The sequence below is a fragment of the Eumetopias jubatus genome, unplaced genomic scaffold, assembly GCF_037043125.1.
Source record: "Eumetopias jubatus isolate StellerSeaLion01/CBP00866 unplaced genomic scaffold, mEumJub1_p1.0 scaffold_12, whole genome shotgun sequence".
In the NCBI taxonomy this organism is placed as follows: Eukaryota; Metazoa; Chordata; class Mammalia; order Carnivora; family Otariidae; genus Eumetopias; species Eumetopias jubatus.
Genome location: NW_028274818.1, coordinates 40,724,091 through 40,740,475, shown reverse-complemented (window position 1 = coordinate 40,740,475; position 16,385 = coordinate 40,724,091). Strand labels below are relative to the sequence as shown.

General features: G+C 36.3%; 1 protein-coding gene across 2 annotated transcripts in view; it reads right to left on the bottom strand.

The window, feature by feature from the left end:
* TOR1AIP1 (torsin 1A interacting protein 1) overlaps positions 1-16,385 on the bottom strand; it is a 39,777-nt gene that overhangs the window by 16,124 nt on the left and 7,268 nt on the right. For both annotated transcript variants that reach the window (XM_028121502.2, XM_028121501.2), the window contains exons 5-7: positions 6,788-6,829; positions 5,866-5,952; positions 2,906-2,962 (exon numbers count right to left, since the gene is read on the bottom strand). In XM_028121502.2, coding sequence (XP_027977303.1) covers positions 2,906-2,962; positions 5,866-5,952; positions 6,788-6,829 — 186 coding nt within the window. The remainder of the gene's footprint in view (positions 1-2,905; positions 2,963-5,865; positions 5,953-6,787; positions 6,830-16,385) is intronic.

Genomic DNA, 16,385 nt, shown 5'->3' with positions numbered 1-16,385 from the left:
AAATACTTAAAAAAAATAGACACATGCTTTTTAAAATGTCTTTCATCATTGATTTTAAGAAGTACTTTTTTTAATTAACAAGTCAGGAAACGACAGATGTTGGCGGGGATGTGGAGAAAGGGGAACTCTCCTACACTGTTGGTGGGAATGCAACCCCTCTGGAAAACAGTAAGGAGGTTCCTCAAACAGTTGAAAATAGAGCTACCATATGATCCAGGAATTGCACTACTGGGTATTTACCCCAAAGATACAAATGTAGGGATCCGAAGGGGTACGTGCACCCCAATGTTTATAGCAGCAATGTCCACAATGGCCAAACTGTGGAAAGAGCCAAGATGTCCATTGACAGATGAATGGATAAAGAAGATGTGGTAAATATACACAATGGAATATTATGCAGCCATCAAAAGGAATGAGATCTTGCCATTTGCAAGGACGTGGATAGAACTGGAGGGTGTTATGCTGAGTGAAATAAGTCAATCAGAGAAAGACATGTATCTTATGACCTCACTGATATGAGGACTTCTTAATCTCAGGAAACAAACTGAGTGTTGCTGGAGTGGTGGGGGGTGGGAGGGAAGGGGTGGCTGGGTGATAGACACTGGGGAGGGTATGTGCTATGGTGAGTGCTGTGAATTGTGCAAGACTGTTGAATCACAGATCTGTACTTCTGAAACAAATAATGCAACATATGTTAAGAAAAAAGAAAAAGAAGATAGCAGGAGAGGAAGAATGAAGGGGAGTAAGTTGGAGGGGGAGACGAACCATTAGAGACGATGGACTCTGAAAAACAAACTGAGCGTTCTAGAGGGGAGGAGGGTGGGGGGATGGGTTAGCCTGGTGATGGGTATTAAAGAGGGCACATTCTGCGTGGAGCACTGGGTGTTATGCACAAACAATGAATCATGGAACACTATATCAAGAACTAATGATGTAATGTATGGTGATTAACATAACAATAAAAAATTAAAAACAAAGAAGTACTTTATTTTTATTTTTTAAAGATTTTATTTATTTATTTGACAGAGAGAGACACAGTGAGAGAGGGAAGACAAGCAGGAGGAGTGGGAGAGGGAGAAGCAGGCTTCCCGCCGAGCAGGGAGCCCAATGCGGGGCTCAATCCCAGGACCCTGGGATCATGACCTGAGCCGAAGGCACACTTAACGACTGAGCCTCCCAGGCACCTCTACAAGTATTTTTTTTAAGATTTATTTATTTATTTGAGAGCGTGTGTACATGTGAGGGGGCAGGGAGGGAGCGGCGTGGGGGGGGGTAGGGCAGAAGGGGAAGGAGGGGGAGAGGGAGAGGGAAAGAATCTCAAACAAACTCTGTGCTGAGTGCAGAGCCCAACACGGGGCTCAATACCACAACCCTGAGATCATGACCTGAGCTGAAACCAACATCGGACCCTTAACTAACTGAGCCACCCAGGCACCCCAAGAAATACTTTTTAAAAAACACCTCTGACCTAGGTCTGTATCTTATAATCAAGGATAAGTCATAGTTTAACTGGATGGTTTATCTTTCTCAGTGACACATAAAATAATGGCATCTTAGATTTAAGGATATATATCTTGATCACCTATTCATTAGTATACAAAGTACTAATTTTTCATAATTAAAAAGTATTCCACTATATGCATGTAGCATAATTTATATAGGGAGATACTTTTAAGAGCTTCCAAAAATCAAAGACGTAGAATAACAAAGGCAAAGACATAAGATGATTTAGCAAGTAATTTTCCACAAATGATTTATTTTTGTGTCTTAGTGGGTGGGTTTTGTTTTATTGCAGTTTTAACTTCAAACCCAGGACCTTCTAAAAACTAAATATATATAAAGTGAAATAAAGTGGAATTCTATAAACAGTGATTACAAAGCAAATTTCTAAAGACTTCCTCCTTAAAAACAGTCTCATGGGACGCCTGGGTGGCTAGTCAGTTAAGCGTCTGCCTTTGGCTCAGGTCATGATCCCAGGGTCCTGGAATCGAGCCCTGAATCGGGCTCCCTGCTCAGCAGGGGAGTCTGCTTCTCCCTCTCTCTCTGCCTGCCACTCCCCCTGCTTGTGCTCTCTCTCTCTCTCTGTCATATAAAGAAATAAAATCTTTATAAATAAATAAGTAAATAAATACAGTCTCATATTTCAAAAAAGGTGATGTGGAAAGAAAAAAAAGTCCTTGAAGATTTTATATACAAGGATATTTTAGGTTGATTAATAACTAACTCAAATTCTGGGACTTGGTTTAAAAATGGAAAACAGTATCATTTCTGCTTAAGAAACACATATCCACTGTAGATAATCTGCAAAATACAGAAGAAAAGGAAAAGAAAAATGTCACCAGTTATTCTACCATCCTGAACAAATCGTTAGTAGCATTTTAGTATATTACTTTCCAATCTTTTCTTTTGTTAAAATTGCTCAACACATTGTGAAAATTTTCAAGATTGTAAGCGAGGTTCTAAGATTTTTATATACCTACCACCTACCTTATCATTAACTTTTTACTATACCTTGGTTTGTTACTCATTCAACCTTCCAAACTTTTGCAATAGAGCTCAAATCACACTACATATACAATTTTATATTCTTATTAGAATATGTCCATATAAGTATGCTCAAACTACATTAGTTAAATTAAACTAAAAACAGTCAACAAATTTATATGGGAAGCAAGGACATTCAACAAGTTGAAGAACGCAGATTCTTGTTTTTTAAAATAAAATTCAAGCTTGAGTACAGAGCTGAAGCAAATTCAAGATGCTGGGTGAGTGTTTTAGCATTCACTAGACCTCTTTTTCAACACTTCAGGTTAAAGTGGAAAAGAGGATCTTCAAAAATAAAAACAACATTTGACCACACATACAGGTAGACTTTTAAGAGTTGAAGACATGGTTTTACTCTTACTTTGTGATGACTGCCAAAATGATTCTGGATATTGAGTTGATGATCTGGGGGTTTGATCTAAAAACACAACAAAAATAAATATAGTACACTGTAAAGTATATTGTACTTTTTAAATGCATATTTTATAAGAGAACAATGAGTAATCAAAGGAGCAAAGATATTCAGTAATACCCTAGGGAATTCAACACTTGGGCTCACAATTTATTTTTAAAAAGTTTCTAAAGAGTCATGTTGTATTTAAAAAATTAACTAATTAACTCTTTCCCTAACCACTTCCTAAAGAAAAAAATGTAAGATATAGAACATGGCATGAGGTAAGGGAGATAATAAAAAGCTTTGAATTGGGGAATATTTTGAAAGTTTATAATGGATCTTCTTGAAATCATTAACACCCATTTTGCCTCAAATTTTTCTTGTAAGTGGCCAATACGTTACATATTACATATTTTAGTCTACTCTTCTTTAAAATCTTGTTTTCATATAAAAATGGAAATCGTAACTAAATCTGTTCAAAAGCGATCAGATGCAGGAGCATTTGACATATTCAGGGTGGTAGCTAAATATTTTTGTTACTGTATTCCTATTACTAAAAAAATTGGAGCATCAATCTCCAAAACATATACATGTATTACTGAAATAATATATTAATTAACATGTTGCATTTATTATAAAATAAAAATAGACATTTTAAATGGATGAAATAAAATATAAACATCCATGAAATTCTAGTATTTTCTTCCTGCACTCCAATGGATCTTTGTTTTTATTTAAATTCTAGTTAGTTAACATATGGTATAATATTAGTTTCAGATGTACAATTATTTAACACTTCCACACAATCCCTGGTGCTCATCACAGCAAGTGCACTCCTTAATCCCCATCACCTGTTTCGCCCATCCCCCCTCTCACCTCCCCTCTGGTCAGTTTGTTCTCTACAGTTAGGAGTCTGTTTCTTGGTTTGCCTCTCTCTCTCTCTCTTTTTATCCCTTCTCATTTGTTTATTCTTGTATCTCTTCGCTGATAATTAACCCAGAAAATAATCTAGGAAGATCTGTATTTTGTTCTTTAGCTAGAGTTTTCTTCTGCATGTGGGTAGGTGCTTCATTAAGAATTTATTAGAATTTTAAAGGGATCACAGAGCCTGCGGTTTATGTAGTTTTGAAGAGCTATATGCTAGTGGCAATAGCATCAAATTACTGGCTATATGAATGGCTTAATCAGTCTCTTAATTTTTAGAGCTTTGTGTATACATATACCAAAACTAATCAGAACACTTAATTTAAGTGTTTACTATGTGACAGGTACTTTCTAGGTGCTTGCACATGTGAACTAATTTAACCTCTTAACAACCCAGATGAGGAAACTGAGGAACACAGAAGTTAAACAATGGCCTGAGGGCACCAACCTAGTAGTGGAGGAGTGGAACCCAGGGATTCTGGCTCCAGAGCCCATGTTCTTAACCACTATGCTAGAATGGTGCATATCTCCTCTGGGATTTCTGTATCAAGAAAGAATGGGGGAAAATGAGGAAGGGTGGGAAATATAGAGAATACCAAATGCCCATAAACCAGCTTATGAGCTTATTTTGAAAATGAAATGATGAAGTAAAACTGGAATTACGGAAATTCTCAAAAGGTGGTAAGGGGAAAGTGGAGAATTACTCTTTCATAGGACTAAAATATAAATTATTCATTATTTACAGAGTTTACAAATTGGTTCAGGACTCTCTTAAGCCTCAATTGGTATTTTTTTTCTCTTCAGTCAATTCTTTCCTTTAATAAAACACAAATTCATGTGAACAATCATAAACTGTTATTATTGACCTGGTGTGAATTTGAACAATCCAGAGATAAAAGCGATTACCTAGGTATATTAAAACTTCATGTATCATATGATCTCACTGATATGAGGAATTCTTGATCTCAGGAAACAAACTGAGGGTTGTTGGAGTGGGGGGGTGGGAGGGATGGGGTGGCTGGGTGATAGACATTGGGGAGGGCATGTGCTATGGTGACTGCTGTGAATTGTGTAAAACTGTTGAATCACAGACTTGTACCTCTGAAACAAATAATACATTATATGTTAAAAAAAGATAGTAGGAAGGGAAAAATGAAACGGGGGAATCAGAGGGGGAGACGAACCATGAGGGACTATGGACTCTGAGAAACGAACTGAGGGTTCTAGAGGGGAGGGGGGTGGGTGGATGGGTTAGCCTGGTGATGGGTATTAAAGAGGGCACATATTGAATGGAGCGCTGGGTGTTACACTCAAACAATGAATCATGGAACACTACATCAAAAACTAATGATGGAATGTATGGTGATTAACATAACATAATAAAATAAAATTAAAAAAAAAAACTTCCTAAAAGCTAACTAACATTCCTGATAGTGTAATGAGTACCACTGCCAATGAGATCAGTTTCTCTATAACATTTTTAAAATTTTTTAACGATTTTATTTGAGAGGGAGAGAGGAAGCACATGCACACACACATACACACACACACGCATAAGTACACAAGTGGAGGGAGGGGCAGAGGGAGAGGGACAATGGACTCCCTGCTAAGAGGGGAACCCAACATGGGGCTCAATTAGGCCCTGGGATCATGACCAGGGCCTAAGTTAGATGCTTAACTGACTGAGCCACCCAGGCGTCCCTCTCTACAATGTTTTTTTAAAAACTACTTCTTTTGAGCACAAAAAATATCTTATATTTCATCAATATCAAAGTAGGCTAAAAAGTGACTTATTTGTTTAGATGTTATATGGCACTACATTACTAATTAGATGCACACATGAAATCAGTAATTTTCATAAATATTAAAAAGTACACTTTTTAAATAGTTTTTATAAAATACTTTGGAGTATTTTTTTAAAAAGCAGATTCACAAATACCTTTATATTTTAACTAAAAAGACACCTCCTAAGATAAAGTCATATGTATATAAAGCAATGTTACCTCCAGAATCAAGAGAATCCCCGGATCTGACCTTAACAGTAGTAATATCACTGTCAGAGCTGTCTTGATCATCCTGTTCAGTTTCTCCTAAAAAGAAGTAAATAATATACTAGTATAGTCTTTATTCTAATGCTCTAAAGATCTAGAAAAATAAGTAATTCAACATTAAAATGAAGCTTCTCTAATTATCAGATACAGAATTGCTATTTATTATGCTTACTATTCTGGATCACAAATTTTCATATAAGCTAAAATCGAGCACATTAATGTTCTCTGAGGTACATAATTATATCTCAAACAAATATTCAGAGTAGTATCTACAAGATTATATTCTGAAGCTTTACTGTAGAGTCAGAGAGTAAGCAAATGAGCATTAAATAGTGGAAAAATTCTATCTTATGGGAGGAACTACATATAGTCAGTGTGCAAATTCAGACAAGATTAGTATATGCACACACATGTGTTTACATATGTCCATCTGTGTTTCTGAAAGGGGGATGTACACATACACCCATAACAAACATTTTGTTATGCAGGTAACCTTAGATTATGGCGGGTTCTAAAATGGTATGCAGGTAACCTTAGATTATGGCAGGTTCTAAAATGGATTAAATTTTACTGTACTATTCACAGACTGATTTTGAAAAAATGATTATTTTAATACCATAGTCATAGGCCAGCATATGCTAGAACCTTTTTTTATTAACTTTGCTTAAAATTATTAACTCAGACAAAAGATGCTTAAAATGCATATAAAGACTATCATTGCTCACGCTATCCTATTTTACCGGCCCATCAGATAAGCATGAATTTTTTTTTTTTGTGAAGAAAAATACACTATTTTCTGCTCTCAAATACCTGTCAAACTTGCACCTCATGTTAATGGGGAAAAAAAGATTTAGAATATTTTAAAAGAAAATACCTCCTTCAGAAAAATTGACCTTCTGTTGGACACCGGTGGCTTCTAGAAAAGAAAAGCAGACATGTCAAACATAGTGTCAGAAGCTAAAGCTCAGGAATAAACAAAAGCATATAATTTAGGAAAGTGAACATAAAGATGGACCAACTAAGCTTTTTTCCTATTAAATCTTAAAAATACACATATTATATCTCTCTAGGTTATTTCAGAAATAAGTCTGATACAAACTAGAATCAGGAAGAGTTTATTTTTCTTTCAGCTGCAGGTCCGTTTGTACTCTAAAATGTACCCTGTTTGCAGAAAACATTAAATTCTGTTGACAAATATTCCAGTCCCTATAAAGGTTAACTGTATTCTCATTCTATCTGCCAGATTCCCTACACTCTCTTTAGAAACCCACCATCCTGGCAGAACTGATGAACCAGTTCTTTATTGCACTGATATATCCAAAAAGGAAGAAAGAAAGAGGGAAAGAAACTCTGTCTAGCTCCAGCAAGTTCATGAACACCACTATTTCTCAGAGCCAGAGAATTTGGACAAAGATAAATGAGAAAATGTATCAAACAAATTTTAAATGTAGGGCTATTCTGAAAGATTTTTATTAAAGGGAGATAAACCCAAATGTGGCATTGCATAATTGGGCTAAAACATTGCTGAGTGATCATTTGAGAAGTAGCATGAAATAGACTGCTCACAAAGCTGAAATCTGTTTTTTTATTTTTTATTGTTATGTTAATCACCATACATTACATCATTTCATTAGCTTTTGATGTAGTGTTCCATGATTCATTGTGAAATCTGTTTCTTTTTAGCTTTTCCTTCTAATGATTTTAATCCCTATTTGCTTTTCAAAAAGGGAAAACCACTGTGGAAGGCAAGGGCCAACACATTATATGGTGAATTTGGGAATCTTTTCTTCAGATCAGTTTAATTATATTAATATAACACTGGTCAAACTACTCCTACTATAATAGTGGCAAGTGTAAATCAACATGTGAAATATATTTGCCAGTATTTTTGGTATAAGAAAAAAACTAACCATTAACTACACATACTCTGTACTTTTAAAAAGCTAGAATCTGGTATATTATATTGCATTTTAATTTAGGATCTTTAGGGAGACTGTCTTTTCAATTTTCTTTTCCAAGCAGAAAAATGGAAAGTCAAACTTGCCTTAGTGCTATTCTCTTAAAACTTTTTCATAAATATTTCCATTCATACAAAAAGATATCATTCCCCTTTTGGAGTTTTCTAAGCATGTAACTATTATTGTACTTGTCTTTTGTACAGCAGTTTACATTCTTTATTCATATAACTAATCCCATAGCACGCAAACAAAAGATGTTTTCTTAAGAATCAATGGTTACGGGGTGCCTGGGTGGCTCAGATGGTTAAATGTCTGCCTTCAGCTCAGGTCATTCTCCCAGGGTCATGGGATGGAGCCCCACATGGGGTTCCTGACCTAGCTGGGAGCCTGCTTCTCCTCTGCCTCTCCCCCTGCTCATGCTCTATCTCTGTGTCTCAAATGAATAAATAAAATCTTTAAAAAAAAGAAGAATCAATGGTTATGCCTTAAGTCGTTATCTTAATAATAGTTAAGCCCTTGATATTTGCATGCTGCTAGTTTTCAGAAAAAACCATCATGTCTGCAATCTGATTCCCATAACGTCATAAGGGAATACTCTCCTGGATAAGGCTCGTTGATATTAAGTGATTTTTCTAAGGGTGTCTGAACAAATAAAAAAAGGACCTGAACACAAGCCCTTCTGATTTCTAGTCTACTACCCATCTACCACTGCATCAATCTCATTTATAATGGCATAATTACTTTTTAAATTAATTCTTTTTAAAGAGCAGTTTAAATTCACAGCAAAATTGAGGGGAAGGCAGATAGATTTCCTATACGGTCCCTGGCCTACACATGCATAGACTCCTCCATTATCAACATCCCCCACCAGTGTTCTGTTTGTTGAAAAGTGGTGTCATTGATGGATCTATATTTACACATCAATCACCCAAAGACCCTAATTTACATTACAATTCACTCTTGGTGTTGCACATTCTGTGTTTAGACAAATGTATAGTGACATGTACCCATCATTATGGTATCACACAGAGAATTTTTATGCCCTAAAAAATCCTCTGTGCTCTATCCTATTCATCCTTCCCCTACCGCCACTGCCACCGCCACCGCCACCGCCAAATCCTCGATGACCATTAATCTTTCTACTCTCAATAGGTTTGCCTTTTCCAGAATGTCATATAGGTTCCTGCGTGTCTTTTCATGGCTTGATAGCTCCTTTCTTTTTAGCACTGAATACTCCTCCGTTGTCTGGATGTGCCAGTTTATTTATCCATTCACTTACCGAAAGACATGTTGGTTGCTTCCAAGCTTTGGCAATTATGAATAAAGCCGCTATTAATGTGTGTGCAGGTTTTTTTGTATGGCTCATTTTTCAATCAGGTTGTTTTCTTATTGTTGAGTTCTAAGAGTTTTTTGTATATTTTGGATAACTGCCCTTTATAAGATGTGTCATTTGCAAGTATTTGCTCTCAGTCTGTGGCTTGTGTTATTCTCTTGTCATTGTCTTTTGCAGAGAAGTTTTTAACTTTAGTGAAGTTCAGCTTACCAATTCTTCCATGGGTTGTGTTTTTGGTTTATATCTAAAGAGTCATTACCACATCCAAAGTCCTCTAGGTTTTCTCCTGGTATCTTCCAGTTGTTTTCTAGTTCTTTAAAATTTATATTTAAGTCTGTGATACATTTTAATTTTTGCAAAGAGTTTAAGGTCTGTGTCTACATTCATTTTTTTACATGTAGATCCAGTTGTTCCAGCACTCTTTAATAAAGACTCTCTTTGCCTCTATTGTATTGCCTTCACTCCTCTGTCAAAGATCAGTTGACTACACGTGGTCTATTTATGGGTTCTCTATTCTATTCTATTGATCTATTTGTCTACTGTTTTACCAACACCACACTGTCTCGATTACTGGAGGTTGAGCCCTTCTACTTTGTTCTTCAATACTGTCTTGGCTATTCTGGATCTTTCAACTCTCTATATAAACTTAATCATTTTTTAATATCCGCAAAATAAGTTGTTGGGATTTTCATTGGGAATGCACTGAATCTATAGATTAAGTTGAAAAGAACTGACACCTTGACAACAGAGTCATCTTATCCATGAATGTGGAACCTCCCTTTAAGTAAATTCTTTGATTTTATTCATTAATTTTGTAGTTTTTCTCAGATAGATTTTGTACATAACTTCTTAGATTTATACCTCAGTATTTCATTTGGGGAAGGGATGCTATTGTAAATTGTATTGTTTTTTATTTCAAATTTCTCCTATTCATTGCTGGTATGTACAACAGTGATTAGCTTTGGTGTATTAAACTTGCATCCCATAACCTTGCTATAATTGCTTATCAGTTCCTATTTTTTGTCCATTCTTTTAGATTTCTACATTGATGATCATGTTACCAGTGAAAAAAGACAGTTTTTTTCTTCCCAACCTGTATACCTTTTGTCTCCTTTTGTCTTAACGGCATTAGCTAGAACTTCCAGCACAATGTTGGTAAGGAATGGTAAGCAGGGCCATCTCTGCCTAAATGTGCATTCAGGTTCCTTTATGTCTTTTCATAGCTTGATAGCTATTTCTTTTTAGCACTAATACTAATACAAAAGCTCCCAGTTTCTCACCATTATGAGGTTAGCTGTAAGATTTTTTGTAGTCTTATAAAGTTGAGAAAGATCCCCTCTATTCCTAGTTTACTGATAGAGTTTTTATCATGAATGGGTGTTGGATTCTGTCACATGCTTTTTCTGCATCTATCAACATGATCATGTGACTTTTCTTTTTTAGTTTGTTGATGTGATAGATTTTCAAATGTTGAACCAGCCTTGCGTACCTGGGACAAATCCTACTTGGTTCTAGTGTGCCTTTCTTTTTTTAAGATTTAAAAAAAAATTTTAAGTAATCTTTACACCCAATGTGGAGCTCGGATTCACAATCCCTAGATCAAGAATCCCATGCTCTACTGAGTGCGCCAGCCGGGTGCCCCTGATTCGTTTTGTAGTTTGGATTCATTTTGCTAGTATTTTGTGGAAGACTGTTGTTGCATCTATGTTCATGAGATATTGATCTGTAGTTTTGTTTTCTTGTATTTGTCTGGTTTTGGTATTAGGGGAATGCTGGCCCCACAGAATGAGTTGGGAAGTATTTCCTCTGCTTCTATCTATAGTAATTTGTGTCATTTTTTTCTTAGTTTCTCTTTTTTCTTTTTTCCTTGGTTAGCCTGGGTAAAGGCTTTACCTTTGAAAGATAATTTTGCAAGGTACAGAATTCTAGCTTGGTCATTTTTTTTTTTAAATCTCAACACTTAAAATCATTCACTCCACTCTTTTTTGCTTGTATGGTTTCTGAAGAAAAGTTGGATGTAATTCTTATCTTTGTTCCTTTATAGGTCAGGTGTTTTCTTCCTCTAGCTTCTTTCAGGTTTTATCTTTGATTTTCTGTAGTTTGAAAATGATAAACACCCACGTGTATTTTTTTGGCATTTATTCTGCTTGGTGTTCTCTGAGCTTCCTGAATCTGTGATTTGGTGTCTGACATTAACTTGGGGAAATTCTTAATCACTATTGTTTCAAGTATTTCTTCTGTTCCTTTTTTCTTCTTTTGGCACTCCGATTATGTGTGTTACACATTTTATAGCTGTATAGTCCTTGGATGTTGTTTTTTTCAGTCCTTGTTTCTCCTTCCTTTTGGCTGAGAATTCTAGTTTTTAAAATTAAGGTATAACTGACACACAACATTGTGTAAGTTTGTATATAACATGCTGACTTGATAATTTATATATTGCATTACCACCACCACAGCCTTAGTTAACACCTCTATCAGATCACATTATCATTTGAGAATTCTATTGATATGCCCTCTAGCACAGAAATTTTTTTCCTCAGCCATGTCCAATCTAGTATGTCCATCAAAGGCAGGCTTCATTTCTATCAGAGTGTTTGTTTTTGTTTTTATTTTTAATCTCTAGCATTTCTTTCTGATTCTTAGGATTTCATTTCTGTTTATATTGTCCCATCTGTTTGTGCATGCTGTCTACTTTATCCGTTAGAATCTCTAAGATATTAATCATAGTTGTTTTAAATTTCTGGTTTTGTAACTCCAACATTCCTGCCATATCTGGTTCTGATGTTAGCTGTCTCTTCAAATTGTTTTTTGCCTTTTGGTACATCTTTTTCTTTTGAGAGAGAACAAATGCGTTCACACGCACATGTGAGGGGCAGAGAGAGAATCTTAAGCAGGCTCCATGCCCAGTGCAGAGCCTGACACAGGGCTCCTCCATCTCACGACCCTGAGATTATGACCTGAGCTGAAATCAGGAACGCTGCCTCTTGATACCAAATCTTAATCTCAAGATTATGTCCTGATGGTTGAACACGATGTACTAGGTAAAAAGAACTGCTGTAAACAGGCCTTTAGTAATGTGCTGATGAGGTGTCAGGGGAGGGAAAGGGCTCCATTGTCCTATAATTCTTTCTTTCAGTGACTTTATGCCTCTGAACTGTGAACTTCAAAAGTGGTTCTCAATATTTTTCTTTCGTCCTTAGATGGCACAGGATGTCTAGAGTGGCCCAGAGTAGGGAATTTTCCTTCTCCTAGCTCAGTTGGGCTCTGATAATACTCCAGTAGGTCAGGCTCTGGTTAACTAGATTGCCCTGAAGGCAGGCCTTATTAAGAACAAAGTGCTCTGACATATTTCAAAATGATTCCTTTCCCCCCCTCTCCCTGCGAAAGCATGAGGGCATTTTTCTCTGATATATACACCATGGGGATTTGGTTGAGCTCCTGGAGGTAAATCTCACAGTATAGTGAGGGCCCCATGAGACTGGGTCCCGTTGGCATTTTTCACTCTCAGACTTCTCCACATGGAGCCTCCGGCAATTCATCAGTTACAGCTCAGGTTTTTCTACCCCAGAACTGGTACCTGCAAAAGTCTCCACTTTTGAGTCAGCTCTTGAGAAGCCATGATATCCTGTATTTGTCTCTCTACTCTGGGAGGCAGGCATTTGCCCTGTGTTCTCTCCTTTCTCACAGATCCAAAAAGAGCTTTTGATTTTTCAGTTGTGTTTATTTGCTGTTAGGTTGGCGTGGTGACTTCCAAGCTTCTTACATGTGGAATGGGAGGGAAACCAGAAATCTGTCTCAATAATTTTTTGAATAAATTGATGAAGAAAAGACAGAGGGGCTGAACTCTTCTGAGGTTCCAACAAACAACAACTTCTAAGGGTAACTCATTTACAACAGCAGCTTTGCTAAAGTCACATTTATATTAGGGCATTATGTTTTATATAATTTAAAAATTACTTGGTATAGCAAAATTTAAGGCCAAATTGATTTTAGAATCTATATATTCCTTCATTGAGCTATCAGTAAAAAAAAAAAATGAATAGTGTAGTTACCCTCTCTTTTTGATCCTAATTTATTTCTGCATACTTTTTAAACTCCAGGTCAATTTGTTCAGAGCCAATTCACCTAATAATCAATCCCTCATATAAAGGTTGCCTAAAATTCAATATCTTTTGTCTTCTTTATATATGTATTGTCTAATTAGCCTGGGGGAGAATTTAAGAATTATTTTTTTAACCAACTTATATACGGGAGCTCCCTATTTATTTTTTATACCATTATATTTGAAGTATTCCCTATTTCATGGATTTTACCTATTTTTGAACACTTTTAAAACTTTGATTCTAGTCTTTAAAAGTCCTTTCTTTAGAATTTTTCTAACAATATTTATCAATAGTATTCAAGACACGAACAGTAACTTGTTAAACAAGGTTGTCTTGATATCACTAATATCATTGTGCCTATGCATAGTCCAATGATATGAATTAGATGTTCTAAATAATAATAAATCCTATAGGTTTATTTGATTTTATAATAAACATCACTGTATCAGTCTACCCATTGTCTTGCCTATATTTACAATTTTTTTAAAACATGATTTTCATTTTAGTAAATGAAGGTCAAGAATTCCAAGTCTACTATTAGAAAGTCATCCTAAAAGTTATTTAACATATCTCAGAGTCACAGCTAATCAGAGACTGTTGACTCTAATGCAAAAGAGTTTAATTTCTCATACTGCACAGACTCTGAAGATAGTGATGTCTATTACAAGACATTTACAAGTACCTGCAAATCTCTTTCCCCATTCTGCTTGCTACTCATCTTCAAAATTCAGGTCAAATGCCATTTCCTCCATGAAACCTTCCCAACCTCTCCTGCAGTGTGGGGCACTTCTCCTCCAGCCTATCGCATACACGTACCACCATTTCAACACTTAGAACATTACAACAATTTTTCTAACTTGTTTTTCTTTTCCATTAGATCATGTACTGTAAGAGCTAGAAAAAAAAAAGTCGTAGTTCTTTATGGTTCTAGCATTTAGGCCACTGATCGATTTATATATATATAATAAATGAATAAGTTTTTATATCACAGAATAAAGATTTTTAAGTTAAGGCTTTGTTAATATAATATTTCTCATACCATGACAACATTACTTAACCACTCAAGAAAATAGTGTGAAATTAGTGCTTAATAATTAGGTTTTATGCAAGGTTTTAAACTTTCCAGTTTCATCTTTTTAACCTAAGCCGCAAAGAATGTATAAATATTTAAATACAATCTGATGATGAATCAGCAGCATCTAGGACTATGCGGAAGTTTTAATTTCATTTCCCTCTTTTGTATTCATCTTCCTTTATTTTAAACTCCTTTGCTTCTACATGTAGAAGGTTAAAACACTTGTTTTTTAAAAAGGTATTATTCTTCCCTATGGTTATGCAGAAACTTTGAGAAATTAAACTTTTATTTGGAGCAGTAATACCCTTAATTTTTAAAAAAAGTTAAAATATTATAAAGCTGGGGCAAAGCAGAGAGAATAGGCTGGGTCAGAGTACATCCGCCCACAGCTGGGGACAACCTGGCTGAGGGGGATAGAGCTTGGGCCTGGGGCTGGCAGCTTCACCACCCAGGGTCCCCAGGACTCACCATTCCCCTCCCCCCCCACTAGTGTCCCCCAGATTCACTGTGAGAACACAGCACAGGTCTTAGTCCGGACATTCTGGCCACTGACCTCACCTACTACCTGGTCCGCAAAGGGATGCCATTCCACCAGGACAAGATCTCCAAGAAGGCAGTGCTCATGGCCAAGACCAAGGGGGTTGCCCTCAACCAGTTATCGCTGAAGGAGCTACGCGCCATCAGCCCCCTGTTCGTGGGTGACACAAGCTGCCCGTGGTACTACAGACACAGTGTGGAGCAGTACACTGCCTTGAGTGGCACGGTGGGCTCCAGTGTCGACTGGCGGATCAGCCAGGTGCGAGCACTGCTGCGGGCCCAGCGGGCCTGGAGCCCTCCCCACCCTGATTCCAAATAAAGTGGGTTCAAGAGGAAAAAATAATTATAAAAGCTGTAGCACTTAATAGCCACACGGCAATAATTAAAGGAGCTGTGAAGGAGGTACTGCTGTTCCAATAATCTCAACCAATTAGAAAAAGGTACTTTCAGAAGTCCTAGGAACTTGTCTGTCGTAAGAATAGATCACTTAAGACCATCTCTCCTGGTGGAAACCAACCACTAATTGTATCACTTTCTTTTGCCTGGTTACAGAATTTAAGGAAAATACAAAGTTCCAAGTATATCTTTATTATAGAGTCTCTATTCCAAGAGACTTATTGAGTGTTGCTGTGAGAAGTGAAGGATATTCAAGGAAATAAAACTTTGCTTATTTTTTGCTCTTGTCTGGGGACAAAGATAAGAAGATTTCGTAAATGAGATTCTGGTGCTTTTTCAAAGAGAAGACTAGATAGAATGTAGGAGTCATTTTGCCTCCTTTCTTCTTGTGCTGTCCATACAGGCTAATATGGAGTGCTATGATAAATATGTCCAGGTAAGTATGTAACTCTCTGAATTTACTCTTAGAACAAACAAATGTCACTTTGAGTAATTTGTGGTCTTTATTCCTGCCACTGGTATAAACCAGGGACTGGTAAACTTTTTCTATACAGGGCCAAATAGTAAATATTTGAGACTTTGCCAGCCACACGAGGTCTCTTTTCTTAGCTCACAGGCTGTATAAAAACAGGATTGCAGGTCAGATTTTACTCAGAGGCCAACTCCCCATACAGACACCTTTAAGAGCGGTACCTGTAAGATTATTCAGTGCCAATCACGCTTTCGCGAAGAGTCAGAATGGGGTAGCAGGAAGGAGAGTGTAAAGAATAGTTTGGGGATATCAATAATACTCAAGCTCCATGAATAGTCACTTTTAATACTCTAAGAAGGTACTAACATTACTATAAAAAAGAATGAGAGGATGCCATTCTCTATTAATCCTGTAGAAATTTTTCTTTAAACTGGAAAGCAGTTTTTAAAAAGTTAGTTCTTATTATAAAGTACTTACAAAAATAATTTCTAAATCTACAATAGAAAGTAAAAGTACTGGATTAATTCAGCTCCAACTTCTATCCCAATTAAGAGACTGTAACTTAAAAACTTTTTTTTAAGTTTTTAAATAGAACACT